The sequence below is a fragment of the Mauremys mutica genome, chromosome 14 (assembly GCF_020497125.1).
Source record: "Mauremys mutica isolate MM-2020 ecotype Southern chromosome 14, ASM2049712v1, whole genome shotgun sequence".
Classification (NCBI taxonomy): domain Eukaryota; kingdom Metazoa; phylum Chordata; order Testudines; family Geoemydidae; genus Mauremys; species Mauremys mutica.
This window is the reverse complement of record NC_059085.1, coordinates 6,864,047-6,891,263: the sequence shown is the minus strand read 5'-3', so window position 1 is coordinate 6,891,263 and position 27,217 is coordinate 6,864,047. Positions and strand designations below refer to the sequence as shown.

The 27,217-nt window shown below is 56.9% G+C and overlaps 1 protein-coding gene across 1 annotated transcript; it reads right to left on the bottom strand.

Moving 5' to 3' along the window:
* Nucleotides 1-714: 714 nt before the first annotated feature.
* Nucleotides 715-26,547, bottom strand: NRN1L (neuritin 1 like). Its single transcript, XM_044986824.1, has 3 exons — nucleotides 26,437-26,547; nucleotides 3,856-4,018; nucleotides 715-2,224 (listed from the first exon to the last, which is right to left on the bottom strand). Exons 1-3 carry the CDS (start codon nucleotides 26,498-26,500, stop codon nucleotides 1,936-1,938), a joined length of 516 nt encoding a protein of 171 aa, XP_044842759.1. The 5' UTR covers nucleotides 26,501-26,547; the 3' UTR covers nucleotides 715-1,935.
* Between the last annotated feature and the right edge of the window lie 670 nt (nucleotides 26,548-27,217).

Sequence of the window (27,217 nt, the reverse complement as noted above, 5' to 3'; positions counted from 1 at the left end):
TGCTGGGACCTGATTAATTGCACTCCAAGAACTTCTCTCCTGGCTTAGAGATGTCACCACCCCACCGCTGCGTTCTCCGGGAGCCCCAGGGCAGGTGGTGCAGATACCACCCCCTCCCTGCTCCCACCCCTGGGAAGGGGGAAGGCAGGGCCCATTCTTCAGGGACCGTGGCCCTGTCCTCCCTGTGCTACGAACTTCCCCCAGCCCTGCAACACTCCCAAGCCAGCTTCCTCTCCAGGCCCCAGTGCCCCAAACAGGCTGAGTCACCAACAGCGCTAGTCTCAGCTTTAGCCGCCCAAAGCCAGGCCTACTCCCCCTTTTCCCCCACGGCTAAGCCTGGTGCATCGCCCCACTTCCAGCTAATCAGCAGGGGTCTCTGCTCCTTCCACCTTCTAAGCTGGGTCACCTCTCCAGCAGCTCCTGCCACCTGCCCCGGGCACCACTCCCACGCAGACTCTTCCTAGGGTGGGACCGTCTCATGCATTGGCCACCTTCCCTGGACGCAGCCTCCCCAGGACCAGGCTGCCAAAGGTATTTAGGCCCCTAAAGGTTTTCAAAAGCTGCACTAAGTTCAGAGTGGCGACCGCTCCACCCAGGGCCAGGGAATCAGAGGCAAGCGGCAGCCACACACGTCACTGCAGGAGAGACAGGGAGCGAAATGTAAAAGTGTCTTTTAATATAAATATAAATATAGATACATCTGAATGGGTCCAGGACAGAGAATATTAGCCCGGCCTCCAGAGACAGGCAGCCCTGACACTCATATGGGCTTGGTCACTCTTTGCATGTTTAAATCACCTAAAGAACATTTGTGTGGCAGTAAAAACCAACCCCCCCCCCCCCCACACACACACACACACCCCGGGGCACACAGCTTCCCGGAGCCTCCTGGGAAACAGCGAGCAGAACTCCCCCTCCAGCTGTCAACGGGAGGGGCTGGCGTTGAGCAGTGCTGAAAGCCCAGGCTCTAGGCCTCAAAGGCCAGGCGCACGTGATGGGCATGGATGCTGGTACCTTCCTAGATGGCGAGTGCAGGTCCCCTGCCAGGCTATGCCCATGGCCAGGGCGGCCCCAATGCCCATCTGCAAGTGCCAACACCTGAGCCGAGCTGGGCAGGAGTCAGCTCTGTGCGGGGGTGTCCTGCCCCCTCACTGTCCATGGGGGTGGCCTGACCGGGGGCACAGCACTGCAGGTGAGGCTGTTGTGGCTGTTACGGCACCCGGTGCTTGTGGCAGCAGGACAGGCCAGATCCGTTTCCGTGCCGGTGCCCTCAGCGAAGCAGAGCGAGGAGGGGAGCAGCGCACACGGCAGAGCCGCGGCCAAGGGGAAGGAGCTGAGGGACGTCTCCCCTGGAGGCAGCAGCAGCTCCAGGGGGAAGGTTCCCAGGCTCGGCTTCCTCCACAGAGCCACGTTCTGGCTTCTCTCAGGGATGGGGAGGCAGAGGAGCCCACAGAGCTGTAGGGGCGGGATTGGGGCAGCCGGCCTGAGGAGTCATGGGCTGAACCTTTTTCCAAAGATCCAGCTTGGGCACTGAGACAGGCCCAGGTGGAAAGCAACTCCCTGGGGTGGGGGTGGGCGTGGGGGGCACAGGAGAGCTGCCGGTGCAGGCCGGGCCGAGGGAAGTGGGGCCGGGGTCAGGCTGGTCCCTGCAGGGAGAGTTGTGCGCACAGGGCGATGGGGGAGGGGGAGCTCAGTCACTGTGGTCCAGATCTTTCTGGAAACACAGGACCCCGGGGGCTCCAGCCTCATTCGCCCCATGGGACACGATGCCCCTGGCCCCAGGCTGTGCCAGGGGAACCCGGCCTCTGGCTGCCCCATAGCCCCTGGCTGGCTTGAAAGAGGCTGGAAACACCCCGTGGGCAGCAGGCTCTGGTGCCAGCCCTGCGAGAGTCTGCGCCTGGCGCCGGCAGGGGGTGCCTGGCCGCGGCTCCCTGGCTAGACGAAGGGCACCAGGAGTGATGTGAGCACCAGGAGTGGCAGGGTGGCCAGCAGGCTCGGCCGGAGGAGCCGGGCTGAGCCCCGCAGGGTCTCCTTGTTAGTCTCGTCCACGGCCGAGCCCCGCACGCTGCCGGGCGGCCTGGCCCGCGCGCTGCACAGGTCGTGCAGGTTCCCTTGGAACTGGATCTTCCTGGACTCCTGTCGCAGCGACTCCCAGATGGCAGCAGCTTCATCGGGGCAGTGGGACAAGACCCTGTTGGCGCAGGTGTGAAAGTCATCCCAGGACCTGGGCCGAGGAGAGGGAAGAGTCAGAGACAAAGGCCACGAGGTTCCATGGCGATCAGGCCTTGTGACCTGTGTGTTACACTGACTGACAGGCCCCCACATGCCTATAGCCAGCCCAGGCCTGCTCCGCCCTACTCCGGCCCTGCCCCACCCCTAGCCACCCTGGCCCTGCCCTACCCTACCCTACCCTGCCCCTAGCCAGCACCCCCCAGCCCCTAGCCAGCCTGGCCTCTCCCTGCCCATAACCAGCCTGGCCCTGCCCTGCCCTACCCCTAGCCAGCCTGGCCCCCCCCGGCCCCGCCCCACCCCGCCCCTAGCCAGGGCCTCCCTGCCCCTAGCCAGCCTGGCCCCGCCCTGCCCATAACCAGCCTGGCCCTGCCCTGCCCCTAGCCAGCCCCCCTGCCCCTAGCCAGCCTGGCCCTGCCCTACCCTGCCCCACCCCACCCCACCCCGCCTCGCCCCTAGCCAGGGCCTCCCTGCCCCTAGCCAGCCTAGCCCCAACTCAGCCCATAACCAGCCTGGCCCTGCCCTACCCTGCCCCATCCCACCCCGTCCCGCCTCGCCCCTAGCCAGGGCCTCCCTGCCCCTAGCCAGCCTAGCCCCAACCCAGCCCATAACCAGCCTGGCCCTGCCCTACCCTGCCCCTAGCCAGCCTGGCCCCGCCCTGCCTCTAGTCAACCTGGCCCCACCCTGCCCATAACCAGCCTGGCCCTGACCTACCCTGCCCCACCCCTAGCCAGCCTGGCCCCGCCCTGCCCATAACCAGCCTGGCCCCGCCCTGCCCCTAGCCAGCCTGATCCCTGCCTGGCCCCGCCCCTAGCCAGCCTCCCACTCCCCACCCTGCCCCCTAGCCAGCCTGATCCCCACCACCACCACCACCCTGCCCATAGCCAGTCCCTCCCTGCTCTGCCCCTACTCAACCTGGCCCCACCCGGCCCATAAGCAGTCTTATCCGGTCCTGCCCTGCCCCACCCCTAGCCAGCCTGGCCCCCACCCTGCCCTGCCCCTAGCCAGCCTCTCCCTAGCCAGCCTGATCCCTCCCCCCGGCCCCTAGCCTGCCTGGCCCCGCCCTGGCCCTGCCCTCCCCCACCCTGGCCCCTCCCTGCCCCACCCCTAGCCAGCCTGGCCCCGCCCTGCCCCACCCCTAGCCCAGCTGGCCCCGCCCTGGCCCTGCCCTGCCCCACCCCTAGCCAGCCTGATTCCACCCACCCCCCCCGGCCCATAGCCAGCCTGGCCCCGCCCCACCCCTAGCCAGGCTGGCGAGGTTGCTTGGGCTAGTGAGGACCTTCTAGAAAGAGCTGCCCAGCCTCCCTGTGCGAAGAGCCCCGTGCTCATGGCTAGTCCCCCCCGGCCGACGAGCAGGATGAGACCTGGCCCTGTGCAGATCAGCCCTCCCGGACTCCACCTCCTCGCACCGGCCAGCTGGCTCCTCCCGGCACCAGATTCCCGCACAGCGAGACCCACTGCTGACAGGACACGCCCCAGGAGCCAGGCTGGGAACCTGCCCCCTGTCCCCTGGGCCATCGACCTGAGGTCCAAAAGGTTCTGCCGAGAGCGCCAGTGCTGCCCCCTTTGCCCCCCGCCACAGCCTAATCCCCACTGGCTGGGGGGCTGGGGCGCTGCTACTCTCACCTGCAGATGGCGTCCAGCTCCTGCCCGTCCTGCCCACTGTCCTCCTGCTGCTTCTGGACACTCCGGGCCATGCTGTCCCCCAGGCTGATGAGGCATCCGGCAAAGCCTTTGTAGATGGTGTCACAGCTCCTCCCAGCCGTGCTCACCGGATCCTCGGCCACAGCTGCACAGGGGACAAGAGTCACTGATTAGCCCCTGCCCCAGCTCTCAGCCCTCACTGGGCAGGTCTGTAGCCCGGCCCCAGCTCCCCCAGGCCCCACACTGGGGCGTCTCCCTGCCCCCGCCCCAGACGCTCACTGTTCCTGCCTGTCAGAGTCCCATTCCCACGCCTGCGTGTACAGGGACTATCATGCCACGTGGGGGGCAGGGCAGAGCTACTGCCCCCCTGCTCTGCCCTCTGGGAAGGGCTGCCCCCCCGTTGAATCCAGGGCTTGAATCCTGGGCTGCCCTCACTGCAATGCCCTCCTCGTGCCTGAAGTCCGCACACCTCTCCCACGCTGGGGCCCACTCCGGACCCTCCTGTCCCATAAGCCCACGGGACGTTGCAGTTACTTCCATCCCAGAGGAGGCTGCATGGCAGTGGTGGGAGAGCCCTGCACTGATCCCGGGCTGTGAGTTACAAGGGGATCTCACTGAACTGGGCGACAAAACAACAGATGAAATTCAATGCTGCTGAGTGTAAAGTCATGCACATTGGAAAACGTAATCCCAACTGTTCATACAGAATGACGGGGTCTAAATTAGCTGTTACCACTCAGGGAACATCTTGGAGTCATTGTGGATGGTTCTCTGAAACCATCCGCTCAGTGTGCAGCAGCCGTCAGAAAGGCAAACAGAATGTTGGGAACCGCTAGGAAAAGGACAGATCAGATAGAAAATACCACAATGCCACTGTATAATTCCATGATACACCCACACCTTGAATACTGCGTGCAGATGTGGTCGCCCCATCTCAAAATAGAATTGGAAAAGGTTCAGAAAAGGGAAACAAAAATGATTAGGGGTGTGGAACAGCTTCCATACGAGAGAGATTAATAAGACTGGGACTTTTCAGCTTGGAAAAGAGACGGTTAAGGGGAGATATGATTGAGGTCTATAAAATCATGACTGGTGTGGGCAGAATGAATAGGGAAGTGTTATTTACCCCTTCACACAAGACAAGAACCAGGGGTCACCCAATGAAATTAACAGGCAGCAGGTTTAAAACAAACAAAAGGAAGGACTTCTCCACACACCGCACAGTCAACCTGTGGAACTCATTGCCGGGGGATGTTGTGAAAGCCAGAAGTATGACTGGGTTCAAAAAAGAACTAGCAAAGTTCCTGGAGGACTGGTCCAGCAATGGCTGTTAGCCAAGATGGTCTGGGACACAACCCCATGCTCTGGGTGTCCTTAGGCCTCTGACTGCCAGATGCTGGGAGGAGAAAGGGAGGCACCAAGACACCGTGGAGGCTGGTACTACTGGGTAGCCTCCATGCCCCGAGCAGGGGGAGGTTTGCTGGGCAGGGGGCGCTGCCACTGCTGACCAGCTCAGTCCGCGTCACGCTCCAGCCCTGGCAGCCACGGGAGCAGCTGGAGCTGCAGACAAAACCCCACCCACGCGTAGCCGTCTGTGTCTGGGGTTTGCATTCGCTCCCCAAGCCTCCTTCCCGGCCAACGAGCTGAGCCCAAAGCCACCGAGCTCAGGGGTGTCTCCCCATTCAGCTTCCCACAGCAAGGGGGCTTCTGGCATGGGCGAGGCTACGCTGGGGCCGGGGCGCTGGCAGCAGCTGCAGTGGGCAAAGCAGTGCTCCAAAGGGGTTGCAAGAAGCCCGGAGTGGGCTCCCCGGCTCCCCATGGGCCTGGCCCATGTCCCACGTGCTGGAGCCTGGTCCTGCAGGGAAAGTCCCGGCGGCAGCAGCCCTCGGGCTAGAGAAGGGCTGGGACGAACGAGATGGGGAATGCTTTACTGCTGGGCAGGCAGACCCACCCTGTGGCTCTGTCCCAGGCTGCCTGGTGTTGGCTTGAAGTGTTGACTGCTGAGTGTACAGCCCGGAGGCCTGGCCTGGCACTACCGGAGCCTGGTGCCTCATGCAAATCCAATGCATTGCGGGAGTCCTGCTGTGCACCCATCTGGGAGCAGGAATGCCAGCCGCGAGGTGCTGCATCACGCCACGACGTGAGGACTTCCCCACGTACACAGGGAGGAGGCTGGCCCCCGCATCCCTGATGTGAGCAGCTCCTGGGACGCGCCTGGCAGGCTGCTCCGTGAGTCTGTGAAGCTCTGCCCAGGCACCAGCAGAAGCAGCACCCTGACAGGGCTGCCCCTCCCACAGGGAGGGGAGCGGGACAATCTCAGAATTCTTTATTAAAGCAACAAAGTTGGGTTAATGACAGACAAGCCAGGGGCAGGGGGGAACCCCCCCAGGACTCCCAGTGCTCGGCCCCACAGAAGATGCCTTATGGGATAATCCTTGCAGGATAAGGCGGATTTAACCTTCGCCATCAGCCAAAGGGCAGAGCCTGGCACAGCATTGCCCTGCCAATGCTGGAGGAGAGGGGGGCCATCTGACCACCTGGGACCCTCTCCTAGTGGTCTGGGATGTGGCACCTGCCTTAACCCCCTGCATGCCCACTCCCAGCCTGGCTCACTGGCCCAGCAAATGCCACGCAGTGCCATGCCCACAGGCCACTCTCCAGCACAGGTACAGGGGACACATGGGCCCGAGGCTGTGATAACTGCCTTGGCTGGTGAGGGCACTGCCATGGTCTGCAGCAAATCTCCCTGCCTTTGCTACCAGCTGAGCAAGACACTGCACTGTCAGCATGAGGTCACTGCTCCAAGTCTTGGCACATCTGCAATGGGGCTAATCGAGGGGTGTGGGCTGAGCGATCCCAGGCCTCACACACTCACTAGTGCCAAGGGACACTGGCAGTGCCACTCCCTGGGGCGGGGTGGGGCAGTACCCCACCCCCTCCATTCCCAGGACCCCTGAGGCTCAGCAAATGGTTGAGATCAACTCAGGAGCAGAAAGCAACAGAACTAAATCGGCGGCACTTGGTTAACCAGTGATGGAGGGCGGGGTGAGAACAGCCTAGGAACACCTGGGGGGGCACCACAGGGAGGAGAGGGATTCGTTGGGATGCTACGGGAGTGGGGCTGGAACGAGCAAAGGAAAACGTAGGCCGTCAGGGAGCAGTCCCTGGCAGAAGATCTGCTGGGCTGGGAGACGCTCTCCAGGACAGGGCACACCCTGGAGACACCGTGCTGCAAGGAGCTGCCCGAGGGGTGGATCTTTTCCCTGCTCGAGTTTCTAGCATTTTATATATAAAGGCCATTTCTATCCAAAGCTCAGATCACGTGACTCCAGCCGCTGCTACCCTAGGGCAGAGCCCTGCGTGGGACGTTTTTAATCCTGCCGTCATTTCATTAATAGAAAATTATATTGTTATCTCAAATGGAGTTTCGCAAACACTTCAATCCAAACACACACTGGTTTAGCTCAAACACAGATAGATGTTAAGCTGTTACAAGTAAAGAGGCATAAAAATCAGGATTGGTTATAAGAAAACAAAAAGATAAAACACATCTAATACCTAACTTAACAAGCTAAATGAATTCAGAGCAAAGGTTTCTCCCCCCACATGCTCTGGTAGGCTTACTGGTTGGAAACTTTTCAGCCAAGACCCCACCCCCAGTTCAGTGTTAATTTTCTTGTCCTTCAGGTGTTGTTGATGCCATGAGCAGAGAGAAAGGGAGGAGCATTTGGGGGCATCTGTTCCCTTTTATAGCTCTCTTTTTGAGAATCTCTCCAGCTGAGGTTCAGGAGACAGAAGGTCTGAGGGGATGGGAACCTCCAGCTTTTTCTTTGCCAAAATGTACATTTCTTACTCACACCTTTTCCTGCCAAAGAATGGCCACTTAACCAGACAATACTCCATTTTTGATTTTGTGGACCCCTGGCTGAGGTGTCAGTTTGCCTTTGAGGCGCAGGTTGATGCCTGCTTTTCTAAACTTGGAACATGTCTCAGTAATGTCATACAGTAGAATCTTACAACTTTGTGTTGCCACACATTTTACCAGACAATAATGATCAGCAAATTATGAGTTTTCAAATGATACCTCACTTTGGACATTGTACAAAATCCATTATAGTTTTGTAAAAACCTTTCTAGAACTTTGAAATATACCATTCAAGTTATTCATATGTCAAGATTCTTATTGCTTTTTGACAAACATTTAACAGGAAAACTGCTCACTGAACTAGGTTCTTGATAGAAATAAATTTTAAAAAGAGGCTCAAACTAAGTGATAATAAGGTCAATTTAAACAGCAGATGTACCTGCACTTGCATTTTGTTTTCCCGCAAAATATCACAGTCTGTGCGGTTTTTTGTCCATTCAATCCTGCCTGCAAGAAAGTACATTTTACCTGCTCCCACCATTATGGCAGTGGGTCCTGCGGGACCCCAGTCCCGCTGCAGGGCTCTACCCTAGGACAAGGGCCAGACTCCTCTCTGCTTGTGGTCCCTGGGAGAGATGCGCTTCACCTCCATAGGACAGATCATCACTGCCCCATTCCCACGCAAGCCCGGCAGAGCCAGCAAGAGCCCTGAATTCAACGACAGCTTCCGAGCCAGCTGCTGCCACATACCCGCAGGCCCCAAGCCCCAACTGCGGAGCAAGCAGCCCAAATTACAAGGAGGTTGTATTAAATGTCCTAGACACAAGGAGGTTAACCACTAGGGGGGAGGAGGGAGCTGTTTTCCTGATTCGTGGTGATGTCAGTCGGGGGTGAGGCTCCCGCACTGGCACCTAGGCCGTGCCCACTTACAGGTAGCAGCGTGGAGAGGGGGGCAGGGATTCCCAGAGCCTGAGTCTAGCCTCTGCCACATCGGTTCTCTACACCAGTAACCCCAGCCCAGCGGTGTCCCTTTCACAGCAGGCAGAGCCCCCCCATCACGCCAGATGCAGCGCTGGAGAATGAGTGTGGGATGTGGTGGCTGGCAGGCAGCCTCCCCATGGCGAAGGCGGCAGGAGGTGCTCAGCCGGGAGTCGCACTCTGCACAGCCCCCTGCAGCAAGCCAGGCAGGAGAGAGAGCAGGCAGCCCCGGGGTACTTGCTTGCTTTGGAGCTCTGCAGAGCTCTGCGCCGACGAGAAGGAAGCTGATTAATATTTTAAGGACGCTGGCCTGATTCAGCCTGATCAAACACATCAATAGCCACCCCCGCAGCCCAGCTCCTCCACACAGGCAGGGCCGCTGGGCTGGAGTCCCCAGAGCCCGCTGGGAAGCGAGCACAGGGGAACTGGCCAGAGAAGAGGGCAGAAAGCAGATCATTAGCTGGGGATGCGGCCAGCCCCTGCTCTGGGAACAGGCTGCATGTTCCTCTGGTGCAGCCTGCCAGGGAGGCACTGGGGTCAGGCTGGCAGCTTGCCAGCAGGCCACCCGTGTAAAATCAGATCCACGTCCCTGCAACCTGGCGCTAGCTGGCTGGTGGCCGGGCTCGAGGGGGCAGCCCAGCGCAGTGGGGGTGCCTGTCAGTCATTCAGCTCTGCCCATGCACCTGTGACTAAGCCAGAGCAGACTAGGGGAGGCCAGGGTCCATATGTCCCTCCCCATAGGGCTGCAGCCCAGGGTCACCAATGAGCTGAGGCACAGGCAACAGGGTGGTCACCCTGGCTGCCAGCTTGGGCTGGGCTCTTTTGCGTTCGACCACTTGGGGACAGCAAATATTTTCCAGCAAAACACCAGGGGCCGGCCCTGCTGGCCACCCAGCACACACCCCAAGCCTCCCCACGAACTCATCTGACATGGGTGTGACTAAGTGGGAATGTTCTTAAAGTTTCCTCTGAATACTGTGTGGGTGCCTCAGTTTCCCCTATGCATTAAAAGTCTCCAGTGTGCATAAATGGCCGACACTCTGTATCCTGGCAACAAATGGCTGAGGCCCTTCCACCCCTTGCAAGGGGATAGCTAAAGGTAAACAAAGATCAGGTGACCTCCTGGCCAAGGAAAGAGACAAAGGCCAGAAAGGAGGGGCTGGAGGGGCTAGGAAGTGAGGACAGATGTGAGTGTCTGGCTCGCTGGGCCCCAGAATGGACCCAGCTGAGGGATCCTGTTCTCTGTACCTACAAGCTCTATTTTAGCCCGTGTTCCTGTCATCTAATAAACCTCTGTTTTACTGGCTGGCTAAGAGTCACATCTGACTGCGAAGTGGGGGGTGCAGGACCCTCTGGCTTCCCCAGGACCCCACCTGGATGGACTCGCTGTGGGAAGCGCACAGAGGAGCATATGCTGAATGCTCCAAGGAGAGACCCAGGAGGTGAAGCCGTGTGAGCTTCTTGCCCTGGAGACAGTCTGCTCCGAGGGAGAGGAGGCTCCCCAAAGTCCTGCCTGGCTTGGTGGGGAGCAGTTCCAGAGCATCGCCCGGGGACTCCGTGACAACGGGTCACAGACAGACTTCAGGTCTCCCGAGTCCCACTCCTGTGCTGTAACCACTTGCCCACACTCCCTTTCCAGCCTGGCTGCCTGCAGCCCACGTGCCTAGCGTCTGAGCCAGGCAGGACTGCTGGGACCATCCAGCCCAGCCCCCTGTGTAACGCCTGCTGAACTAGAGCAGAGCTTTCCGAAAGAGATCCAGCCCTGATTCCACAACGGCCACTGACGCCAAGGCACCACTGCTCAAAGTCAGCCCGATTTCCAGTCGGAATTTGCCTCATTTCACCTTCCAGCCATTGGTCCATGTTACACCCTGATCTGCTCCCCACACTCAGCTCCAGTTTCCAGCGCCCCCGCAGGTGCCCCCCGCCCGTCCCCAAGAGGGCACACAGGCCGTGTTTAGCCTGGCTCCTTCCAGGAAGCGGCTGGGCTGGCAGCTCTCACAGATGCACTTCCTCAGCTCCTCAGCCAAGCCGGCGCCTTGGGACTCAGGGCAGCATGTAAACAGGGCCTTGCATCAGCGGCCTCTGGGGGGCTGGCAATGACACAGCATGTGCTCTGCTTGGGCATCTAGGGCCATGCTCCCCTCCGCCATTCTTTGCATCGGTCTTCACAGCTGAGAATGTGAGGAAGATTCCCAAACCTGAGCCATTCTTTCTGGGTGACAAATCTAAGGAAATGGCCCAGATTGAGGTGTCAGTAGAGGAGGTTTTGGAACAAACTGATGAACTAAACAGTGATGAGTCACCAGGACCAGATGGGATTCACCCAAGAGTTCTGAAGGAACCCAAATGTGAAAGGCAGAACTATTAACTGTAGTCTGTAACCTATCATTTAAATCAGCTTCTGTACCAGATGACTGGAGAACAGCTAATGTGACACCAATTTTTACAAAAGGCTCCAAGAGGTGATCCCAGCAATTAGAGGCCGGTAAACTTAATTTCAGTACCAGGGAAATTGGTTGAAACTGTAGCAAAGAAAGAATTATCAGAGACACAGATGAACACGATTTGCTGGGGAAGAGTCAACATGGTTTTTGCAAAGGGAAATCATCCCTCACCAATCTACTAGAATTCTTTGAGGGGATCAAACACGTGGACGAGGGCGATCCAATGGATATCGTGTACATAGGTTTTCAAAAAGCCTTTGATAAGGTCCCTCACCCTCTTAAGCAAAGTAAGCTGCCATGGGATAAGAGGAAGATCCTCTCACGGATCATGAACTGGTTAAAAGACAGGAAACAAAGGGTAGGAATAAATGGTCCATTTTCAGAATGGAGAGAGGTAAATAGTGGTGTCCCCCAGGGGTCTGTACTGGGACCAGTGCTGTTCAACATATTCATAAATGATCTGGAAAAAGGGGTGAACAGTGAGGCAAAGTTTGCAGATGATACAAAACTACTCAAGATAACATAAGTCGAAAGCTGACTGTGAAGCGTTACAAAGGGATCTCACAAGACTAGCTGACTGGGCAACAAAATGGCAGATGAAATTCAATGTTGATAAATGCAAAGTAATGCACATTGGAAAACATAATCCCAACTATACATATAAAAGGATGGGATCTAAATTAGCTGGTACCACTCAAGAAAGATCTTGGAGTCACTGTGGATAGTTCTCTGAAAACATCCACTCAATGTGCAGTGGCAGCCAAAAAACGAACTGAATGATAGGAACCATTAGGAAAAGGATAGATAATAAGACAGAAAATATCATAATGCCACTGTATAAATCCAGGGTATGCCCACATCTTAAATATGCGTGCAGATGTGGTCTACCCATCTCAAAAAAGATACATTGGAATTGGAAAAGGTACAGAAAGGGCAACAAAAATTATTAGGGGTATGGAACAGCTTCCACAGGAGGAGAGATTAATAAGACTGGGACTTTTAAGCTTGGAAAAGAGACGACTAAGGGGGGATATGATAGAGGGCTATAAAATCATGACTGGTGTGGAGAAAGTAAATAAGGAAGTTTCGTTTACTCCTTCTCATAACACAACACAGGACTAGGGGGTCACCAAAAGAAATTAATAGGCAGCAGGCTTAAAAGAAACAAAAGGAAGTATTTCTTCCCACAATTCACAGTCAACCTGTGGAACTCTTTGCCAGAGGATGTTGTGAAGGCCAAGACACTAATAGGGTTCAAAAAAGAACCAGATAAATTAATGGAGGATACGTCCATCAGTGGCTGTTAGCCAGGATGGGCAGGGTTGGTGTCCTTAGCCTCTGTTTGCCAGAAGCTGGGAATGGGCAACAGGGGCTGGATCACTTGATGATTCTCTGTTCTGTTCATTCCCTCTGGGGCACCTGGCACCGGCCGCTGTTGGAAGACAGGACACTGGGCTAGACGGACCATTGGTCTGACCCAACATGGCCGTTCTTATGTTCACCCTCACACCACAGCGGCTGGGAGTGCAGGGCCTGGCTTAGGGGAAGCAAGGCAGAGACCCTTGAGCAGCTCAGCCAAACAGCAGTACGGGGGAGTCAGTTCAAGCCAGCACGGCTGTGAAAGGTGCTAGTGTCGCGGAGGGACAGGCCTGGTGCCAGGGCAGAAGAGGAACAATCCTGGGAGCCCCTGGGAGAGGCCTGATGGGACCCAACGAGCCCTTCCACTCCGAGTTCTCGCTTGGCCTGGGCATCAGCCCTGGAGGTGCCCGCTCCACGGGGCTGGGAGCCCTGGCAGGCTACGGGCAGCTGGCAGCCCAGGCTTGGCTCTGGGGAGGTTTCCAGGGGACACGACGGGTGCTGCCCTCTGCCTCGCACACTTTGATATCCCAGCCACTGGACGCGGCTGACCCTGCCCGCGCTGGCAGACCAGCAGATCCCAGCAGCGCTTGGAGGGGGGGGGCAGCTGTGCTGACACCCACCCCCCTCAGGCAAGGGCAGCCCAGGGGGTTTGTGGCAGAAACAGCATCAGCCGGGGAAATGATTCACCCACCAGCCCAGCCAGCAGGGGCAAGTCCTTCAGGGAACCGACAGGCTGACGTGCCCAGGCCCGAAACCCGCCCGGCCCACAGCACCTGTGCAAGGGGAGGGGGCAGGTGAGCCGCAGCTGGCACCTCGCGCGGCAGAGTCAACACAGAGCCCCCCTGCCGGGCACACCCACCCTGGGAGCGTGGCTGGGGGTGGGCACCCGCTAGACGAGACAGCGTGCTGAGAGTCACGCCCCTGCGCCCCGCCCGGCAGCACCCGAGTCAAACGTGCATGGCTTGGCGGCAGGTCAATAAGCCAGAACATCTCTGGGGTGCCAGCGGCAGCCGCGCTCCACGGTGGCTCTCCAGCACAGGGCCCCTGCCAGAGGGGAGTGTCGCACCCCATCACGGAGCCAGCTGGAGCCCCCTGCGGCGTGAGGGAGAGCTCCTTAGCTAGCGGGACACTCACGTGGCTGCTTTTCAGGCCTCAGGTGCTGGGCGCCCTGAGTCCCCTCTCTGCCCCACTCGGAAAACCTGCACCAGAGGCAGATCAGAGGCCCACTCAGCCGTGCTCTGTTGTGCCCACCCACACCATCCCCTGATTCCCTGCTCTGCGGTGCCATGGGATCCCTTCAACACACCACAAACCGGTCGCCACCCCAGCTGTGAACCCTCCTGGGAAGTACGTTAACCCGAAAGTGGTGGGGAGGAGCTGCCGTTCTATTTGTTTTGTAAAACTTAAAGTGACTTTTCCAAACAGCACAGCCTGGCCCCTGCAGGTTTAGCAATAAGCAGAGTCAGCTCCCGATTCGTCCTCCCGACAGGAAAGGACTCGGGGGCTCCCACTGCAGGGCTTCCTCCCACCGCTGTTGGAACGGAAAGCAAAGTCTCGGGCCTTCCTCCACAAAGCACGTGGCAGAGCGGGAAGCGCCCGCCACTGCCAGCCACCTCGGGGCAGAGCAGACAAACCCGGAAAGGAGGGGGGAACACGAGGCCACTGGAGGAGGCAGAATGGAATCAATCTAACCGGACCGTGGCCAGGATACTGGATTAACACCCGGGCTCTTAACCCCCTCCCACTGCAGAACAGCGCCCCCTAGAGCTGCAATGGGGCACAAAGGGCGGTACCGAATCAGGTACACCAGGGCCTGCCGCTGTCCTTCGCTCTCCAAGCTGAGAACTGACCTCTGAGCAACGCAAAGACAAAAGGGGGTGAACAGAGAACCCGGAGGGCCTAGCAGGTGCCTACAGAGAGACGTGGCATGTTTTCTCCAGCGTGGCACTGTCCTGGTCCGGGACACAGAGTTCCCAGACGCAGACACAAACGTTCAACAGCCACCAGGGGCTCCCACCTGCTGCACCACCGGGATCACGTTCCTGGCCTGCCGTTACCCGCAGCGCGTATGGAGGTGCCCAGATCTGGCCGAGCCCACCCCAGTGGCAGTGGGATGCTGGAGCGTCCCCTTTCCCCGGCGGCCAGGGAAGCGATGGGGAGCTGGTTAGAGAAGAGGGGAAAAGCTGCCATGAGGTACTACCAGGGTAAGTAACGAGATGACAGCAGGGGCCTGTCACATGGCACTGCCCCGGGAGGGCTGAGAGCTGCGGACGGTGCTGCCACTTCCATCGCGTGCCCCCGGCCCTCCTGGGGAGAGTGAACAGACACCCAGCAAAAGGGCACTTGTGCAGGAACAGGCGGTCCGGAAATCCACCCCGGGATGTCTCTGCCAGGTGGAGCGCGCCCTACGCACACTCGTGGGGGAGCGAGAGTAGTTGAAGGTAGCTCCTCCAGCCCGCCGGAGAGATCCTGGAGAAGCACCCGGCACTTAGGCTGCAGCACGCCTACGTTCTGCGCTGCGGCTGTGCTGAGTGAACGGCTGGGCTCGGGTACCTGAAGCAGACACTCAAAGCACGGGGAGGGGCTGGGGAAGTAGGGGAGCGTCTGTAACCTACAGGGCAGGTGCGAGGTGGGACGCCCTGGAGAACTTGATCCTTGATCACCACAACCCTCCTCTGCTTTCCCCATCGTTTCTGTCTGGGCCGGGCTGAGAGGGGCAGTGACCTCCCAGCCCCACAGCCCCCTTCCCTGGGGCCATCCTGAGCACCCAGCGGGAATGTTCCCTGCAGCGGGGCCTGGAGCACTGACTGCTGAGCAGGTTCAGCCTAAGCCAGAGGAGCGAGGGCCCTGCAAAGCTGGAGCGAAGCCCCTCCGCTGGCCTTGGCGTTAATTAGTCAAATAGGCGCCAAATATCACTCCAAGGACTCGCCACTCAACCAGCCGGGATAAAGGATCCAAGAATAACCCTTGGGCTGAGCCAGCCCTGCCCAGAGAGCCCCCGAGCCAGGCCTGCGCCCCCTGCTCCCAGCTGGGACCCCAGACACACGCGCCCAGGTCCAAGTGGGACTGCTGCCCACGGACACGTGGGAGGAACCTGCTGTGCGGGGGCAAGGGGGCGCTAGCAGCTGATGGACCCCAGCCTAGACCACGCTCAGCCATGGCTCGGAGAGGTTCATCTCCCAGGTGCGCTCCAGCCGTGCCCCAGCCGAACGGAACGCAACACTCCTCTCGGGGCTGGCGGGGAGACCAGGGGGTGACTGGGCCACAGGAAATTCCCAGACAGATGCACAGATGGTGGCAGGACGGAGAGTCCTCATCGAGGACGCATGGCACAACCCCACTTACCCTCACCCGGGCCCTGGCAAGCCCGCCACGCCGAGCGAAGCTTCTGACCTTCCAAGCAGCCGACCAGGCTAAGGGCTGGAGATGCCCAGGCAGACACGCGAAGTGCCTTACCCCTTTTCCAGGTTCTCGCGGTGTGAGCAGCCCCCAGGGCATTGCCACGACTACACCGGGCACCTGAACGGCTGCACACGAGGAACGGGGGCATATTTCATTTGGTGAATGGAAATGAACTGATCGGAAGAGTTCAAAGGGAAGTGATGAGAAAAGCCAGGGGCTCGCGGTGCCTCCTGGGAAGAAGTGAATGACAAACCTGCTGGGAAGCCTAGAGGGGAAGGGGACGGGTGGAGCCACTGGAGAGAGGGGCAAGTGCAGGGAATCACCTGGCTGTTGAAAAGTGGGGGGCAGAGAGTGGGGCTGTGAACCACAAGCGGGGTTTGGTGGAAGGTGGCCAGGGATCTGATCGTGCAGTTCCACACAAGCCTGGCTGGACAGTCACTCGTTGGCCTTCGGCGCCAGGTTCACAAGGGAGCTATTTCATCCCAACCGCAGTCAGTGTGAATGTTGCGATCAAACAGCCAATCAGCACCCAGTGATTACCAATGAACGCATCAGCCTCAGCCTGGCTGAAGTCACAGGGAGTGGTAGGAAACGGAGGATGAACTAGACCAGGGATAGGCAACCTATGGCACGGGTGCCGAAGGCGGCACACGAGCTGATTTTCAGTGGCACTCATGCTGCCCGGGTCCTGGCCACCAATCTGGAGGGCTCTGCATTTTAATTTAATTTTAAATGAAGCTTCTTAAACATTTTGAAACCTTATTTACTTTACACACAACAATAGTTTAGTTCTATATTACAGATTTATAGAAAGAGACTTTCTAAAAACGTTAAAATGTGTGACTGGCACGTGAAGCCTTGAATGAGAGTGTGTACATGAAGACTCGGCACAGCACTTCTGAAAGGCTGCCGACCCCTGAACTAGACTGAGCCAGGAAGAGCAGCTCATTCCCCATGGAGCAGGCATGAAGGGATCCATACTTACCCCCATCTGCTAAAAATTAGGCTTTTGGGCTCCGCCAAATGTGCCTCGGACTGAATCTTTGCTACTGAAGCGAAAGCAGAATATTGATGAGTTTGATGACCCTGCACGCGAGATTTTCAAGGCAGTCATCAAAACGTGTCCCTGAGACATTGGCCTTTGCGCCAAGCCTTCAAGTAGCCCTCTAGCACCAGTGTGTTTCAGGAGGTCTCTGGGCTTTTCACCCCCAAAATGGCAGAGCTCAATTGGCAGCTGCGCGGTCAAAAGTGAAAACAAAGATTTGAACTTGATGACACAGTTGGGGCCTTCTATTCTAAAAGCCACCTTCAAAACAGCACACAAAGAGCGAGACAGAGAAACCCCTCAAGCACTGTATCCTGGATAGCCTCCTCCAGTCAGCTCTGAACCCACTACTCAGTGCTGTGAGAAACTGGAGGAAAAATTACAAGCAAACTGAAAGAATCAACATTGCCATTAACGCACAAGGGCTGAAGCTGGGAAGTGATGCAGAGAAAAAGACATTCCTACGTAACGCTGTTAATTCTCCAACTGAAAACACGCTGGCGATACCAGTCAGGAATGCAGAGAACAGTCTGGCCGTGAAGCCTTTGCCATTTGCTCAGACAGTGAAAATAAAGCAAGAGATGAGCAAACCCTTCGTGTGCAGGCATCCAGGGGCTCAGCACTTTGCTTAAACCTCATTGAGAAAGCGGCAACTGCCAGCCGTCCTAAAGAGTGTTGAGAGAGGTCAAGGGGTGTCTGAGGTCACCATCAGCCTTATGGTTGGTTGACTGAAAAGGTGACAAGCAAGGGATGCCCCAGCTTCCCAAAGTGCTTGATGGACCTCTCAGGAAGACTCTCTCCACTTGCGCCCAGGCGTCTCCATCAGCAGGTCTCACTCAGCATGCGGGTGATGCTGATCCACACAGCTGAGAGAAAGCTAATGCTGTGCCAATATTAGGTCTGACATCGATCCTGGTCAGCGGAAATGGGACTCGATTAATAAAGAATGAAAGGAGGGTGATATAACTAGCGCCAGTCAACATGGGTTTATGGAAAATAGATCCTGCCAAATTAACTTGATATTTCTCTTATGACATTAGAAGTTTGGTTGACAAAGGCAATAGTGTTGGTGTAATATATTTAGAGAAGGTGTTTGACTTGATACTATATGACATTCTGATTAAAAAACTAGACCGATATAAAATTAACATGGCCCACATTAAATGGATTAAAATCTGGCTGACGGATCGGTCTCAAAATGTAACTGTAAATGGGGAATCGTCATCGAGCGGGTGTGTTTCCAGTGGGGTCGTGCAGAGATGGGTTCCTGGCCCTACGCTATTTAACTTTTTTATTAATGACCTGGAAGAAAACATAAAATCATCACTGATGATGTTTGCAGATGACACAAACATTGGGGGAGTGGGAAATAATGAAGAGGACAGGTCCCCGATGCAGAGCGATATGGATAGCTTGGTTAACTGGGCACAAGCAAACAATGCACATTTTAATATGGCTAAATGTAAACGTACATCTAGGAACAAAGAATGCCAGACAGATCTGACTGAGATTTGGAGGTGGGGGTGGATAATCAGCTGAATGTGAGCCCCAGTGCGACGCTCTGGCCAAAAGAGCGAATGCCACCCTGGGATGCATCAGCAGGATACAGAGGTAGAGCTGTTATTTTTCCTCTGTGTCTGGCATTGGTGTGACTACTGCTGGAATCCTGTGTCCACCTGAAGAAGGATGTTGATAAACTGAAGAGGGTTCAGAGAAGAGCCAGGAGAATGATTAAAGGATTGGAAGACCTGCCCTAGAGTGACAGACTCAAGGAGCTCCAGCTGTTTAGCTTAACAAAGACATGGGGTGACTTGATCACAGTTTTATGTACCCACTTGGGGAATAAAGATTTAATCAAGGGCTCTTCAGTCTAGCAGAGAAAGGTCTAACACAAACCAATGGCTGGAAGTTGAAGCTAGACAAATTCGCACTGGAAAGAAGGTGTCAATTTTTAATGGTGAGAGTAATTAACCACTGGAACAATTTACCAGGGGTCATGGGAGATTCTCCATCACTGACAATTTTAAAATCAGGCTTGGATGTTTCTCTAAAGGATATGCTCTAGGAATGATCGTGGGGCAGGTCTCTGGCCTGTGCTAACAGGAGGTCAGACTAGTGATCACAATGGTCCATTCTGGCCTTGGAATCTCTGAATCTATAAAAACCAAGGACCCAACAGAGAGTCACGAGAGACACAAAAGGAACTGAGGGAGGTTTCAGAGGGACAGGGCAGATCACGAGCTGCTACAGCCACCATGGAAAACTGACTCCATCTAACTACCAGTAAAGACCAGGAGCCACACAAGGGGAGAAACCGAGACGTGACTGAGAAAAGCTGTGGAATCTTCCCCTTGCTTAACCCACACGACTGAGCCCAGACACAAAGGGCACCAGGGGAACCCGGAATAGGAAGGAGAGGCTGAAACTCTGCTCGGTTCCTTCCCTGTCCCCAACATTTACAGTGCAAGATCCAGGTTTGCACCCACACCCGTCCACGCAGGAGAGCACGTCCCAGCCCACTGCGTCAGGGCGGCAGCAAAGCGTGGAAGTAGAGTCATGGGAAGCAGCACTGAAAGTCCAGCCAGAATTGTTTAAGGTTTTAGCCCTGACCCTTCCTCTCCAGCCAGATTAGAGTCAATGGAGCAGCTTTTAGCACATCCAGGCCGGCTCAGTCTCAACTTCCTAACCGGTGGGATGTTGGCACAGGCATTAAGGCAGGAAAACTGGCAGCACCGTAGGGCAAGTACAAGAGAATGGGAGGAGGACTAACCACCAGCAGCTGGGGACTTGCAGTGTCTGGACCTTCCCATGGTGGACGACACGTGTCTTTGAGGAATAAGCCTGCTTAGAACGTGGCTCGCAGCCTGGGTGCCGGGTTTCAGCCCCGAGACACTTCTAGGGGGGCGGTTCTGGGTTCTCCCTCACCCAGTTAAAACAGCGCTGTTCCCTCAGGATGGGGAAAGTCACAGCAAACCCGATGGGAGATTGAGGGGGAGGGGGAGATTGGGAGGGGAAAGGGGGAATGGAGCTGTGCACGGGGATGGGGTGATCAGGAGGGGAAGGGGAGATGGGGCAGTGAACTGGGGGGGGGGAATCAGGAGAGGGAGAGGTGCTGACTTTTCCCCCTACAACGAAATCGCAATGGAAAATCTGCTTAGAGTTCAGGTGACCAAAGCCAGGTTTTGACAGCACCCCAGGGAGCTGGAATCAGACCAAGCTACCAAGCCTGAGCTGGGTCCGCGGGCCACCACAGCGAGGCACAGGCTGGGCTATTGAGATCTTGGCGCTCCATGAGCAAGACATTTAAACAAGCCACGAAAACAGAGTCCCCCTGCGAACCTCACCAGCTGCTTCCCCTCGTCTCTGCTCTTCTGGGGACCGGCCAGCCCCTAACCCCACCTGCCCTACCCGTGTCCCGTTCGCGAGGAGCCCCTAATGCTGCCAAGCAGAGCCACGCCCTGGATGATTCCCAGAGGAAGGAAAGACCCAGCGAAGTCCTGCCTCATTCAGCACAAAGTCAGCAACTCTGGGGCACAGATCTCCCCCCCGCCCCACTGCATGGGGCCTTTCCACAGGCGCAGAGGAGGAAATCACACACTGGCTCCAAACCAGTGTTGTTTTTATTTATCTAAACCACCCCCCTGAAAGAAAAAGATCAGGAGCATGTGGAGATCTTTCCGCAGGGGGTGTGACGTTGTCCTAGCCAGCCCTCGTCTCCACATGGCTGGACAGGACGGTTCAGCCCTCGGCCCAGAAAGGCTGCTCAGGCCAGGACGGGGACAAAGGAAGCCAGGCGTGTGAGATCGGAGCCCCGGGGGGCACACAGCAGCTGAGCAGGGAAGAGGGCTCAGGAGCTGGCTGCGTGTTCGGTCCGGGGAGCTGCCTCAGGGCAGGCAGGACCCGAATGAGGCACAGGCCAGGACACACCTCAGCAGAAGCAGCAGATTTGTCGGAAATCCCAAGCCGCTGCCATGCCCTGGGCGAGGGGCTCACACTGGTTAACCCTCACGCCAAGACAGCCATCTTGTCCTGGCCTCATGATCAGACCTCAGCACATCCTCTGCTCCTGCCTCTCTCCTCTGCCTGCAAACTGATCCCAAACCCAGTCGGCACCGGGTCTGCCCCATAGCCACGTCCCTGCAGGGTGGGACAGCTCCTCCTCAGCAAGCCGTCGGGCTGCCCAGGGGTGCTCTCCTGGACATGCAAAACAAACCAGACTGCACGCTAGCCTCTCCGCCTGCCCTGGGGTAACTCAATCCTAGCTCCACCCTGGCCCACAAAGGAGACTCCGCAGAGCAAAACAGCTGAGGCCTTTCACACTTCCAGATAACACTGGTGGCCAAGCAGCCATCTTCCCTCAATGCTCTCACCCAGGCCAGCCAGCTGGCCCCAAGCCGCTCAGGGAAAGCTCGGGACTTTGCACCCGCCTTGTGTTTCAAGGAGTCTCAGGAAATCACGACTTGCACGGGAAGGGCATGAAGCCAAAGCCACTGGAGAGTGGCCATATGCCCTAGGGAAAGCGACCAGGAGACCACGGGTCGTCAGAACTCTGGTTTGGGCCAAGCTACAGCACTGTGCCTGGACAACACAGCGACAGGAGCGCGGGGGAGCGGACGGCTGGGAGCGGGGTTCAGGGAGATGATTCCAAGGCCAGAAGGGAACATTGTGATCATCTAGTCTGACATCATGTATAGCACAGGCCAGAGACCTGCCCCGAAATCATCCCTAGAGAAACAGCCCATATTGATGGAAAAATTGTCGCTGATGGAGAATCCACCACGGCCCTTGGTAAATTGTTCCAATAGTTAATTACTCTCACCATTAAAAATTACATCTTCATTCCAGGCTGAATTTGTCTAGCTTCAGCTTCCAGCCATTGGGTTGTGTTAGACCTTTCCCTGCTGGTCTGAAGAGCCCGTTATTAACTACTGACTCCCTGTGTAGGAACTTACAAACTGGGATCAAGTCACTTCTCTTTGCTAAGCTAGATAGATGGAGCTCTTTGACTAGCACGACAAGGCAGGTTTCTGACCCTTTAATCATTCTCGTGGCTCTTCTCTGACCCCTCTCCAATTTATCAACATCCTTCTTCAGTTATCTGGCACCAGAACAGGACACACAATTCCAGCAGCGGTTGCACCATTGCCAAACAAAGAGGTAAAATCTCCCCTCCGCTCCCCCTCAGCCATCCCATTTTTCCATCCCAGGGTCACATTAGTCCTTTCGGCCACAGGGTCACACTTGGAGCACATGTTCAGCTGATCATCCACCACAATCCCCAAATGTTTTTCAGAGTCACTACTTCCCAGGATTGACTTCCCCATTCTGAAAATATGGCTACATTCTTTGTTCCTAAATGTATAAACTTACATTTAGCCATATTAAAACACATGTCGTTTGCTTGGATCCAGCTTATCAAGCAATCTACATCTCTCTGTATCAGCAACCTGTCCTCTTTATTATTTACCACATCCCCAATTTGTGTATCATCTGCAATTTTATCAGTGCTGATTTTATGTTTTCTTCCAGATCATTATTAAACATTTTAAATAGCATAGGGCTAAAAATTGGTCTCTTTAGGATCCTCCTAGAAACACGCCCACTTGATGATTCCCCATTTACTATTACATTTTGAGACCTTTCAGTCAGCCAGATTTTAATACATTTAATGTGGGCCATGTTAATTTTATGTTGTTCTAGTTTTTTAATCAAAAATCCCTTTGCTTCCCTTTTCAATTTTCTACAACTCCTAGCTTCTGGCATTCATTATTATCAATTTCATTTTTCTTGCATTTGTTATATATGATTTTTTTTTCCATAGCTGTCTTCACTTCTCCTCTAAACCAAGTCAGTTTAACTAATATGGCCTTATTCCTTAATTGTGGCTTTTGGGGCATCTAGTAAGTATGCTTAAACTGTTCCCAATGATCATTCACATTTTTTTCTGATTAAATTCTTCTTCTCAGCTGATTTGGCTCATAAATTGTTTTCAGCCCTGTAATTTGAGACTTTTAAAGCACCAAGCATATATCACTCATCTGGACTTCCTTCTGTTTGTGCATTATAAATGTGATCAAGTCATGATCACATGTACCTAAGCGTCCATTAATTTTTAGTTCTGTGATCAGTTTCTTTTTATCTGTCAAGAAGTGGTCTACTATAGAATCCCCCCGTGCTGGATGCGACACTTTTTGAGTTAGGAAATTGTCATCCATCATATTTAGAAATTCCAGGGATATTTTAGTACTGGCAGCATGAGACCTCCAGCGTGCGTCACACAGATTGAAGTGGTCCATGATCATGCAGCATCTTTTCCTACACATTGTAGATGGGTGCGTAAGGAGACGGTCATCCTGCTCCCTAGCGTGATATGGGCATCTGCAGCAGACACCAAATACCCCATCTCGCGCTTTATCTGTTCGGACATTGATCCGTAAGCATTCAAGATCATTTTCTTCTGAGTTATCAGTGACTCGGAAACAGGTAATGCCATTTTGGACACAGAGTGCCACTCCCCTTCCCCTTTGCACACTTGATCCTTCCACTGATTTTAATATTCCAATCACGGGACTCGTCCCCCCAGGTTACAGCAGTACCAACTAGATCAAAGCTATGCTAATAAATGAGCAATTCCAATTCCTCATTTGTTATCCTGGCTCCCAGCATCGGTGGGAAGGGAGAAATCGACACACAAAGAAACCTGAATACAACCACACCAATAGGAGGCAGAAGCAGGCAATTGTCAAGTCAGGGATTTATTTGTGTTCATGAGCTGGGCGGCCAGGAGCGCGGGGACCCCCTCGAACACACACCAGTCACGTTCCAGCTCACCTGACCATTGCTGAATGAATTATGACAGGCTGTTTGCCTCAGTCTGCAGCTCTGAGACGTTCCCCGTGTCAGGAACCTCGCTGGTAAATTCCCTGGTCCAGCCAGGAGGGCAAACAGAGTGCCAGAGGAGAAGCTGCCCAAGACTCTCCCTGCCGCTTAATCCCACCCTCCTCCCTAGCTGCGGCCAGGAATGGCCTCCTGATAAACGTGGTATTTTTATTTGTATTTTTAATATGCTTACCAGGAATAAGACCTGAATGTCCAACAAATAATCCGCCCGTAATAAGATCTACTTATCGTCATGCAAAGCAATCTTCCCCCAGAGCAGACCTCGGCCTCGCAGGCCTCCTGCATTACGCAGCCCCTTCGGTAGGGCAAAGCCAAGCCTGGCATCCCTCTCAACGCAGGGCGAGCGCCCGTCAGGAGCTTACAACATTCCCACTGGGGAACCAGAATGTCCACCTCCTTCCTGGGCCAGACTTTACAAAGAGAACCTCCAGGAACTGAACTCTGGCCTTTTAGTGGGCCGCTTGCCACAAGCCTCCTCTGGGAATAGGAGATGGGCCACTGGAGTTAAAGGGCCTGTGAAGGAGGTGTGGGCCCTTCCCCGCTCTGGATAAAGGAGGCCCTGAACGAAACAAGAAATAATGGACAGAGGCCAGGTGCACACAGCGGGGAACCGTGACATCTTTTTCCATTAGAACCCCCCTGTTTTCCCAGGAAAAGTGGAAGGCGGACGTCAGAAATACCAAGGACGGAAACCAGGTTCATTGAGAGAGGAAGGGGTTTTTCATTCAGTCTGTTTTGAGCTTCTTGTTCTGGTTAATGTCCATTTTACCCCAATCCCCAGCCCAACATTTGGGAGAAAAGCCACAACCTCACGCCGCCCCTTCAGTTAAGGGCTGAGAAAGCTCCTTGTCCAGCCCTCCAAGGAAAGCCAGGTTGCCTCTCAGTGTGGTTCCAGGGTATTAGAGACAAGGTGGCCCGGGGGCGGTAATATCTCTTATTGGACCAACCTCTGTTAGTGCAGCTGGAAAGCTGGTCTCTCTCCCCCACTGAAGTTGGTCCCATACCAGACAGTACCTGGCCCACCTTGTCTCCAAGGCAGGAAAAATAACCCGTCCAGTATCAGCCTTTATTTCTCCACCAGAAGGAAGCAGAAAGGGACGAGCCCAGGTTTCCCCCTCCACGGCCGCGGCGGAAAGGTGCAGTGTCAGGCTAGCCTGGAAGCTCCTAGCAGGCAGGGACTGTCCCTTTCCCACACTCGGTACAGCGCCTGGCGCAATGGGCTGCTGACCCTTCGGGCCGCTGGGCTCTGCTGGCTTCGGAAGTGTCAAGTGCTCCGAAGTCCGAGGGGAAAGTGTTGTTACCAGGCACGTTTCAACCCAGGCACTGCAGTGTGGGGCGAGAGCAGAGAGTCTCAGCCAGGGGTACGCAGAGCCCTGGGAGTGCAGCGCCCTGGGGGTACGCAGGGTACCCAGAGCCCTGGGGGTAGGTGGGATACCCAGAGCCCTGGGGGTAGGCAGGGTATGCAGAGCCCTGGGGGTAGGCAGGGTATGCAGAGCCCTGGGGGTAGGTGGGATACCCAGAGCCCTGGGGGTAGGCAGGGTATGCAGAGCCCTGGGGGGTACCCAGAGCCCTGGGGGTAGGCAGAGTATGCAGAGCCCTGGGGGTAGGCAGGGTATGCAGAGCCCTGGGGGGTACCCAGAGCCCTGGGGGTACGCAGCGGGCTTCCAGGGGCACAGCAACTCAGGTCGAGTTTTGCCTCGTTTTCCAAGAGGCTCCATAACAAGCACGAGCGGAGTCAGGACACTCTAACACTTCCCCCAGGGGCTGCCTGTTGACACGGCTCTGGGTGCTGCGCGCCGCAATGTAAGTACAACGGTTCGGTTCCAGCCGGTGTATTTTACAACGCTCTGGTAACAACGAGAGTCAGCGATTTCCCAGCGAGCGCTGTGACACTTCTGCACTTTTAGGTCTGATGCTGTGAGCGAGGAGTTTGCAGTGGGGGGAACTTGGGGGGAGCAGGACAAATCCAGCTCCCGAAGGGGGACAGGCAGCTGGGAAGGGCCGGAGCATGAGACCCGGGCAGAGATCCGCGTGCCACTGCCCCGGCTGGGAGAACCCCGCAGGGACCCCGGGGTGCTGGGACCCCAGCGGGGACAGGCCATGCCGGGGGCGGCATCAGACCAGGGTCACCCCCAGCGCCGGCGGGGCCCCGGGGAGCAGAGTGAGCGGGAAGCCCCCAGACCCTGGATTCTCGGGCGCCAGGAGCAGCGAGCCCCGGAGCCGGCCACGAGCCAGGCGCAAAGCCCCGGCCGCTCGCACCGGGTCGGAGCCGCGAGTTGGTTACGGGGAAGCGAGGAAATTCCCGCGCTCGCAGCCCCCCAGCCCGGCCCGGAGCCCCCGCCAGCCCCCGTGTGCGCCGGGCAGCGGTTCCCCAAGGGGCCCCCGGTACGCGCAGACCAGCCCCGCCGCAGCTGGCGGCTCCGCTCGGGCCGGGGGCTCCCTGCTGCACCCCGACTCCCAGCCTGAGCGGACCGGACCGCGGGCAGCCCGAGCCCCCAGCCCGGGACCCCCCACGCCGCCCCGGGAGCCCCTGCCCGCGGCCCGGCCCGGCCCGGCCGGGGACTCACCCACGTGCAGCAGCAGCAGCAGCGTCCCCAGCCAAGCGGGCAGCTTCCAGCGGCCGCAGCCCATGGTGCCCCGATCCCCGTGCGCCCGGCTCCGAGCAGCCGCCAGCCTCCACTGAGCGCCCCCGGCGGAGCGGGCGGGTCCCCTCCCCGGGCAAGGCGGAGCGCCCCGCCCCCGGCCCCGCCCCACGGCCCCCGCGGGGGGCTGGAGCCCGGGCGCCCGGGCCGGTGGGGAGCCGGGCTCCGGTGCCAGAGGCGGGGAGCAGCGTCTCCCCCCGCTGCCCCCTTCCAAACCCGCACATCGCGGGTGACAGCAGCCCCGGGGAACCCGCTTAGAAGCGATCAAAGCCCCCGCCCCGCACCCCGCGAATCAGCCCCCCCCCGGGGGCCCCCGCCGGTGTCCGTCCTTCCAGCCCCTCCCCTGGGACACTTCACCCCAAAGTCCTGCCCTCGGCTGCCGGCCCCCGGGGCTGGAGAATCCCGCCTGGACCAGCGCGCCCGGGTTTCTGGGGCAGCGAGGGGGTGACACTGCTCCCCGGGCCCGGGTCTCCGCTTCAGCCTGGTCGCTGGCCCCTGAGCCTCTTCGGGTTCCTGTGAAACCCAGGCCAGGCAGGCACAGAACCGGCCGCTCGTTTCCCGGCCACGGCGCCAGCGCTGGGAGCTCTGTCCAGCGAGCGGGGTTCAGGGCTGGGGCGGAGTTCACAGAATTGTTCCAGAGCCATTCACACATAGACCCCAGCACCCAGGGGACTTTGCCTAATTACCCCCCCCACACACACACACA

Excerpts from the sequence above, each read along its gene's own strand:
- NRN1L (XM_044986824.1), bottom strand. The coding sequence starts at position 26,500 with ATGGGCTGCGGCCGCTGGAAGCTGCCCGCTTGGCTGGGGACGCTGCTG. Across the intron at positions 4,019-26,436 it reads GCTGCTGCTGCTGCACGTGG|CTGTGGCCGAGGATCCGGTG; the intron begins GTGAGTCCCCGG and ends TCCCCTGTGCAG. Across the intron at positions 2,225-3,855 it reads GAGCTGGACGCCATCTGCAG|GTCCTGGGATGACTTTCACA; the intron begins GTGAGAGTAGCA and ends TCCTCGGCCCAG.